This window comes from Grammomys surdaster, unplaced genomic scaffold, assembly GCF_004785775.1.
Source record: "Grammomys surdaster isolate TR1022 unplaced genomic scaffold, NIH_TR_1.0 363, whole genome shotgun sequence".
Taxonomy (NCBI): Eukaryota; Metazoa; Chordata; class Mammalia; order Rodentia; family Muridae; genus Grammomys; species Grammomys surdaster.
The window spans coordinates 6799865-6809377 of NW_021604782.1; the positions used below are offsets into that span (position 1 = coordinate 6799865).

The window sequence follows — 9513 nt, forward strand, 5'->3', positions numbered from 1 at the left end:
AGTTCCAGGAAAGCCTGGGCTACACAGAAAAACCCTGTCTAGAAAAAACAAAAAAAAAAAAAAAAAAACTCCAATAAATAAATCAGAATAAAATGCTATGATTTTATCAAAATAACACATTTATAAAAAGCTGCAAGCTCTTTGCAGAAGCTGACTCTTCCTCCTGTCACAGTTCAAAGATCTATATACACATATTTATCTCTTGCTTGTTCAATTTTTTTCCAATATCATCATCATGTGCCACTTAATCTTGGACAGATGCGTAATGAAACTGACTGACAAACCTCTCAACTCTTAATGATCTCTTTTTCATAATTTGAAGTGTTAGTTTTTTGTATTGTTTTGGTTTTTTGAGACAAGGTTTCTCTGTGTAGCCCTGGCTGTCCTGGAACTAGCTCTGTAGACCAGGCTGGCCTCAGACTAAGATCCACTTGCATCTGCCTCCCAAGTGCTGGGATTAAAGGCCACCACTGCCCGGCAATTTTATTGTCTTTTAAGATTTGTTTTATTTTATGAGTATTGAGTGTTTGGTGCTTGCAGAGGAGAGAAGAAGGTGGCAAATCTTCTGAAAGTAGAGTTACAGAAGGTTGTAAGCCAGCGTGCAGGGGCTAGGAATTGAACCCAGGGCCTCTGCTCGAGCAGCAAGTGCTTATCACTCTCAAGCTGCCTCTCTAACACCCTGTTTTTGAGTCTTAAACAAGAAATTAATTGCTTGTGGAATTTCAGAGCCTCCAATCTTATCAATCCTTGTATGACCCTAACTACTTAATCATATTAAGGCTGAAAATTAACTCTATCCTCTGGGCAATATTAAACTGAGAAAGTTATCCTGTAAGTCCAACAACTGTGTCTTCCCTCTACCTCTCTCTCCCTTCACAAGGCTCCACCCCTTTAGTCAAGTTCATCTCAAGCACGAGCACACTCGTGCCTCTGGATCTTCAATCCACAAATAGCTTTTTAAAAATACACTCTTCCTTGATCTGCCATTCCTCCTAGGGTTATCTCAAGTACCATCCTAAAGCACTTACTCTGGCTCCAGCCAAAGACACAGACAGAAAGCAACATCAGAAAGAAAGATTTAAAAGTTAGTCACTGGTGTGAGGCAAATTCATCACATGGCCATCTGGATCTGCTGAGCCTGCTAAGCCTGTTTTCTCACCTGAAAGTGATAAAACACCTCACAGTACAACAGGAAACCTGGGCTGTTAAATGAACCTGGAAACTGCCAAGCATAGTGAGCAGCAGATACAGGACTCAGGGTGTTTGCACAATTTTTTCCTCCACAAGGTCTTATTTGACCACTTAAGTTCTGTCATCATTCTATCCTAATGAACAAATAAATCAGATCTATCTTGAAAGAAAGTAAGTAGTCAACCTCTCCAGACTTTCAGTGCACTGACACTGTTCAATGTGATATCCTGAGAGTTTGTTCCATTTTTTGGTGCTTGCCTACCTGTAGATTTAAATATATTTCAAAAATGCAAGGAAGAAGATGCTCCTGTGAAAATCTTGCAGAGAAATGCACAAGAAAGGCTCAATTCTTACCTTGTGAGTTATCCATTCCCGTCCATACTGATACACATTGTTTGCTGCAGAATTAAGAGCTCTTTGGACCACCTGAGCCTCAGGAAGCCAACTGACATAAAAGAGAAAAAAAGAAAATGGAAAGAGTTCATTTTCAGTTTGGACAAAACAATGCTTTGACCTAAAGCTATCAATAATAAATTATTGATGAATCACTAATACAGAGAACATACAATGCCAGGCCTAAGATCCTGACCTTGACGCGTAAGATTTGTATTCTAGCTCTCCCTGAGTTTGAGACCTACCTACCCCCCCCAGCCTCTTTTTCATTCTGTTCTATCTGGTTTCTCTGGTCACACATGTCCTATCTCATATGTCCTAGTCAGCAGAGAGGACATGATTCTGGAGCACTGAGATACTTAATATCTAACAATATTCTCAAAGTATGGGTCATGGACAACCAACACCCAACCTTCCTGGGAGCCTGTTAGAGATGAAAATACTTGAGCCCAGCTCCAGACCTACTGAAAGAGAAATGTACACCCTAGGAGACCCTGCAGATGTCTGAGATCCACAGACCTATGGAAATGCAGAACCAAAGAATCCAGGAATTAAAAGGATGATCCAATTATTTTCCATCTTCCATCCACCCGTCTCTTCATGTAGAGTCTCTTCACAAAGGCCCAGCCATACTAAAAACTGCAGTTTTCAAGTTTCATTTGTTCTACAATAAGAGGCCTCCTCTACACCTCAACCAAGAAGCTTTACATAAACTTAATGCTTTCCAAAACCCAGAAATACTTTGTATATTCCCCAGACTGTCCATTAGTGTTATATACCTATAGGCATACTGTTATTATGCCCTGTGTAGAGATTATCCTTGTATTATTCAGATGCCAATTTGTGTGTGCCCATATCAGGTTGCAGTAATTATTTGAGACTCTCCTCTATTCATGTTGTGTAAACATTGCTCCTCAATTATTCCCTGATTGGTCAGTAAAGCTAGCTGATCAGCCAATGACTGAGCAGCAGAAAGAATAGGGCTGGACTTCCTCACAGTATGGGGAATGGGAGAATGGGGGAGTGGGAGGGTGGGGGGAACAGAGAAGAGTGGAGGAGGAGAGGAACAGAGAGAAAGGGAGAGAAAGACCAGACCGGGTGGGGGAGATAAACCATGGGAAAAGAAACAAGGAGACATCAAGAGAAAACAGCTTGAGGAGAGAAAGCCATAAAATTCAAGTTGGGTAGGAGATAGCCAAATTAGCTTAGAGGATTAAAATAGAGTAATACTATTCAGTTGTTGTGCCTTTATAGCTTTATATATAAATATAATACTCCAGTCTTAATTTTTTGGGAGCTAGCTGGGTTACAAAAATGTGTTATGGGAAATATTAAAAAAGCCAGCACCATCCCATGCTATTCCCAGCTACTCTTGCCCCGGCAGTCTCGGATAGTGCCGTGGTCTTCCCAGCTCTGGTTTGCTTGCCTCAGAGCAGTAGTTCCTAGTCATCTACCCCTTGTGGCTAGTTGTCACAAATCCCTTTATCCCAGTAAATCAAAACTCTAAAAACTTTTATAATTAATCAGTCAGACTTATATATCAATAAATTCTCAATTCACAAGATGTCCACAAAATAATTTGAGCCAAGAGGTAAGAATATAAACTGCCCACCTAAATAAGGCAAATTGTCTGGTAATTATCCATCCCTTATATTCATAGCTACCTACGGCTATTTAAAGCCATGTGGAATCTGGATGGTCCTGTTCTTCCTCCATTTCCTTCCTTCCTCTCTGTCTGTCTCTGAAACTCTTAACTCTGCCTCCCTTTTCCCTGTCCAATCACAGGCTTTTTGTTGTACTGATTGGACAGGGAAAATTCTGCTACAAAAATGTCATTAACATACTAGATACTACAACTCAAAAATTAAGTAGTTCTGGCTTCAATTATCCATCTAATGCTGAAAGGCCAAGGCAACAATACTTCAGTTTTTATTTTTCTGAGGCTCAAATATGATACATGTTACAAAGCTGGCCCATGAAATGGCACATGAACACTATTAAAAGCCTCAATTCCTAGCAGCCTCACAGGTTATGTACATATAAGACAATCATATCAAGAAAGCTGATTGCTGTCAATAGCCACAAAAGTTAAGATGCCTGGAAAAATATTCTTTCATAAGGAGAAAAATATGTCAATAAATTACAAGATATCGAGACATGCCTGTATTCTCAGTACTTGGAAGTGTGAGGCAAGAGTGAGTGTTAGGTCAGTCTGACCTTCACAGCAGCATCAGAAACTGTCTCTAATCTTAAGTACTTCCTCACCACAGTATTCTAGTTTATCAAAGCTTTGGCAAACCACATTCTTCTCTTCTAATGTAGCTGTATCGATGAATACTGGTCCATACAAACAAATGCTGAAACTAGGTCACCCATGTGTATCCTTTTCCAAAACAGTATTCTTACTTGGCCCACTCTGGGTGATTTGCTAGAGTTTCATTAATCAGACTACTTGTGACTTCAATCATGTGTACACTCTCTTGATGTACCTATAATATAAAAAGAAAAAGAAGTAAGTAACGTAATTCAAAATGTCTTTTTCTACTACTTTTATAGGATCAAATAGTCATTTTTTTTGTTTGTGTCTAGTTGTTTTAAAGATAAGCTCTGGCTATGTAGCTCTGGCTGGGTGACTGGTGTGGCCCACTACATTATTTTAACTTTCCTTACAGAACACATCTGCCATCAATTAATTCTGTCTGTTGTCATTTATCTGAGATGGTTTTATTTTGCCTTTACTTTTTGAAGGGAAGAGAATCAAGTGGAAACTGAAGCCAGTGTCTTAAGCAACACTCTCATACTTCCAGCTCTTTAGTTTTTATGTTTAAGGAACAGAACCATTAAACACCAAATTCTTGGTTGTCTTTCATTTCATCCCTTTGTCTTTTCATATGATGGCTCAGTAAGAAAACTCTCCCTGTTTTCTTCCCTTGGTGCTGTGGTTACCTCCTTCAAGAGCTCCTCTTTATGTCTGTCTTTCAGTAGCTTCCCTGGAGTGTCCTGCAGGATAGGTGTGTCTGTTCATTCTGGCGTTTGCTGAAATCTTTGGACTATCCTCAGACTTTCCTTGCCTTCCCCTTCTCAGCTCTTGGCATGCCAACTGCATGCTACTAGAAGGTTGGCATGCATCTCTGAGGCTCTGGTCACCTCCAACTAGACTTCACCATTATTTTACAACCATAACACCATTAACTTTTTCTGGAAAGATGTGAACAAACACTTAAATACTCCACACTGACAAAGACAGAAGAAATGATTCTGCTCAAGTCTAGCTTAGTGAATCGGCAAGTTTAACAGGAATTACTCAGACATGAGGGTACAGGGTTACTACAAGAGCAGGGCCAAATGTAAAGGCAACTGTAGCACCCACATGAAAGTCACATCCCTGCCTCAGCCATGAACTTCTTCTATATTCTCAGGAAGAGCTCCGAGTGCCTCTGAAGAGCTGCCTTGTTAGCCTGATACACTGATTTCAGAACAGAAATGGCCACACCACGCCTGAAGGATGGCATTCTACAACAGACATCAACCACACAGGCCACACAGACAAAAGAGACTGCACCAAACATGCAGACAACAATTCCTTCAGAAGAAGCTGCAGAGTTTTGCTGCAGAATAACTCAGAAGCAAACATGACTCTAGGAATTATCTAGCTGATCATTTTCCAATGACTGTAAGTGGCAGCGGTAAGAACTTGATAGTTCTATTCTTGTTTTCTGTGCAAAGGAAATTACATGTCAACCTCAGCCTGCTTGCTGTTGTCCCAAAGGACTTTCTGAGGAATGTGTGACAAAAGTATATTCAAGGCTGATGCCGAAGCTCTTCACTTCGAGAACAGTGGAGCTGTCACTTACTGGAACAGGACTATGAGAAGAACAGCTTCTGATGTTACATTTGAGGTACCTATTAGACACTCTGAGTGGATACTGTCTTGGTATTCCAGAAAACAACACCTTTACTGGAAAAAAACAGATACCCAATAGGGCTCCCTCAAAAGTTCAGTGCATTTAAATCCGACAGGGAAAGAAATGGTTCAATACTCACAAACTACTAGAGTGAGGGAAGCAAAACTCACTGCAGCACAGAACAAAGAGCCTGACAGGTGAGCACAACTGAGGCAGGCAGGCAGAAGGCCTGTGCAAAGAAACAGAACAACAAAAGGACAAAGAAGGGAAAGAGTCAACAAACAAAAGTACCAAGAAGTTCTGTGTAACAGCCACCTCAGGTCAAACATGGTAAAAACACACGGAGGGCTCATGTCTGTGCACTTCCATGAAGTGACTGTACATGATCACTACCTAAAGAACAGACAGAACAGCAATGAGACAAATAGACAGAAGTGCTAATGGAGTCAGCTGCAGGGGAGAAAGCAAATAAACTTTAAGGAGCCTGACTGAAGAAGAATAGAACTTCCGAGTGGTGACACCCCATGATAAGCACAGCGATACTTTGATCTGTTGCAACTTGATCTAGCAACTGTTGCCCTTGATCATCTACTGGTGACAATTACTAATAAATTGTTGCAAAACTGTTAGAGAAGTTTTGATAGCCATGATTTCATGTAAGCTTCACCATCCTCTGAAAACAGAACATCAAAATCTGGAAGTAAGGTCAAACAGGGTTTGATAAATAAGGATAAGAATGCACTGAAAGTGTAGAAGACTACCCTCAGCAAAGCCATTAGTGCAAAGATAAAGTACAGCTGTGCTTCTTGATGACATAAAAATAGGAAACAAAACTGCAGCTGAATCTGAAAAGCAAGAAATAAAGACCTTACATGAGCTGCCGTGTGTGTCTAGTGAGACCTCCCTCTCATTGTGAGGGAAGGTTAGTGGTCACAGCTTTCTGAAAGTCTCCTTTGGGTCCTGATATAGGGACAGCAATGGCCATACCATGCCCAGAGGATAGCACTTCAAAACAGACACCAAAAGCACAGCAACAAGGACAAAAACAGGTCCATGGGACTGCATCAGACTTAAACACTCCACAGGAAGACCAGTGGCAGGAAGGAAGGAGCTAATACAGAAACTGTGAAGGTCAGTGCAAAGGTGCACCTGTTCCTAAAGGTGCTCTGCAGACTGGGGCAGGAAGCCACCTGAACCCAGGAGCTTGAGACCAGTGCCTGCAGTGCCACCAGAAGACATCAAGACCAGAACCCCAAGAGAAAAGAAAGAAGGACACACTGCACTAACTAGACTAGGAGTCGTGAGATTAGTTCAGAAACCTCTTAAGTCTATGGCTGGGGATAGGGATTATTTTCAGGATCTTTTTTTTTTAAAAAAAGAAAACAAAAAAAACCCTGCACTTTCTGCTTAAGACTTGAGGGCAAAATAAATGTATACAAATGAGATTTAAAAAGAAAACATTCTAGGCAGACTCACAGAAAAATTACTAATGTACAAAATGGAAATACTTCAGTGGGCAGAAGTTCTTCTGATAAGCCAAATGATATTTCGCATTTGCTTCTGCTGTCTTCTTCTGCATATGCAACCTTAGCAACAAGGACTTTGTTATAACAAGAATACTGGTTAATGTACTTTACCTTTGCAGTCAGGAGAAGAGCCAAAAGAAGGGTTCCTATTACTAGCAAGAATATGATGAAAATGCTAATAATTTTATCTAACATCTTCTCCAACCAGATGATCATCTGCATGGAAATAAAAAAGGAGAGTTACTTATCTTCAAAGAATCATTCACTAAAATCATGTAAGTACTCAAATATCACAAATACAGGATACGGAGCATTGCAAGGCAAACTATAGCATACTGATTAAAGCAATAAGAGCTTTAAGCAACTTTAGAAAGTTAAGTATTAATTGCTGCTGTTATATGTAGAATTTGTTATTGTCAAGGCTGTGAGAAGAGTCAACCAGAACACAATCCACGTGTACTTCTGAATTCTCACTATGCTACATTCACATTTCAATCTCTAATTCAGGAGGCCTGATAAATACATTTCAAACAAAATTATGACACTCCATCAGCTGAACTTGTTTCATGAAGCTGTCATATCAGTTAGCCAACATAGATGGCTTGAGAGAATGTGTATGTACTACGTAACACTCATCTCCTAAATTATACAGAAAACAGGAGCACAGACAGCAATTATATTCCAACTGCATTCTCCTTTCATTCCCTTAGGGTCATAAAGACAGTAATTGTCAATGTATGTAATGTTAAGGCAGTAATAATAGAAAATTCAGAGTAACACCTCCCAGGTACCAGACCTTGGGAGGTGGATGTGGTTCTACTGAGGTGGACAGCAGGCAGGTGAGTAGTTTTTTGTGTTTTTTACTTGTTTTGGTTTTAAAGTGAACATGTGTTTCAGGCTTTTACATTTTAAAAAAGCTAAGTATATGTGTTTATTTACTTGGGGTACACACAAGTGTGAATATGGGAATCAAGGGTAGGTTCTCTCCTTTCATCATGTGGCTTTCACAAATTCAAGTCACTACACTTGGCCAAAGGCCCCCTTACCTGCTAAGCAATTATTACCAGCCCCACAGCTTTTAGATTTTAGATATTTCACAATAAAATGCTTTTAAAAGTCCTGTTATTCCACTAGAAGCTTCTATTCTATTGAAAACATAAGATTTGTGACATGATTCTAACTCAATGAAGTATATTAATCCTCAACATAGTAGCTGTTATTTAATAATTAGATTTAAGCTTTCCTTAAAATGTTATTTGATCTTCTATCTTTACTGAAACATCTCTCATTTTTTTTACAACTCCAATAATCCTACATCTTAAAAAATACATTTTGGTTTTGGAATATGTAACAATGATAATTTCTACACTTCCTGCCATGCAAAGCTACCATTTAAAATTCAAAATTAGATTTAATTAGATCAATAATGCTAATGTGCCATACTGTGCCCATCGACCCAAGCATAGGCTGCAATACTGCTAAACTGTTCCTAATTTAAATTAACACCATGCTCACTATACAGTGAGTCAAACTGCTAAAAGCAACAATTTTTTTTAAAAAAACAGCGCAACTTTTATAATATTTATATATTCAAAGGCTGAATTCTTTGTGTCTTCCATGAAGCACACTGCCCTTCACATAGCACCAATGAGCTCAGACTCAAAGTTAATCTATGATGTTGACACTCAAGAGCTTCAAATGGAAGAGTTAAGCTTCAATGCATGCTACCAAAGCATCAGAGACAATGCAGATAAAAAAAACAAACAAACAAACAAAAGAAACAAACAACAGGTTTCTAAGATATGGAAGGTCAGGTGTCTTACTCTGAAGATAAGTTCTAAAATCAATGAACTGAGTTTTGCATCAGGAAGCAGCTGGGCCCTAGAGTTCCTGGGGTAGCTCCGCGAGGAAAGGGCTACCTCACTCCTCTCCAAAGCTCTGTAACCCAGGAGTATGGGTGGTATAATAAACACTAAGCTCATTTCAGAGTTTCAATCAGTTTTGTTTCCATGAATAACGGTTTGTAAAAGTATTGAAAAGAGCATGGTTTTAAATGAAAATAATCTTCTGAGAAAGCACGGAGCCCTGACCTCCTATTAGGCGGCATTAACATACAAACCATGGGATTCCACATATAACCCCCACCAGTTTCAAACTCAGACTCCATAGCTTTAAGATTAAGCTTAAGACTTTGGAGACTCTTGTTCTTTCCAACCTGCTGTAAAGTGAAGGGTGAGCTCTTGCAGAGGACCCAGGTCCAGTCCCAGCACCCACATGGTAGCTCCATAGTCTTTAACCAGTTCCAGACAATCCAATGCTCTCTTCTGGCAGCATCAGGCATACATGTACATAGTGCACATATATACATAATACATACATAAATACATACATATGTAATGCATGCAAAAGATTCATACACACTTAAACAACACACCAGTATAGTTGAATGAAGGAAAAGCAGCAACTGGTGAGTATGTGAGTGAACAAGAACAAGACAG

General features: G+C 39.6%; 1 protein-coding gene across 2 annotated transcripts in view; it reads right to left on the minus strand.

The window, feature by feature from the left end:
• Tmem245 (transmembrane protein 245) overlaps positions 1-9513 on the minus strand; it is a 67383-nt gene that overhangs the window by 31415 nt on the left and 26455 nt on the right. For both annotated transcript variants that reach the window (XM_028779937.1, XM_028779936.1), the window contains exons 7-9: positions 7127-7231; positions 3991-4073; positions 1546-1636 (exon numbers count right to left, since the gene is read on the minus strand). In XM_028779937.1, coding sequence (XP_028635770.1) covers positions 1546-1636; positions 3991-4073; positions 7127-7231 — 279 coding nt within the window. The remainder of the gene's footprint in view (positions 1-1545; positions 1637-3990; positions 4074-7126; positions 7232-9513) is intronic.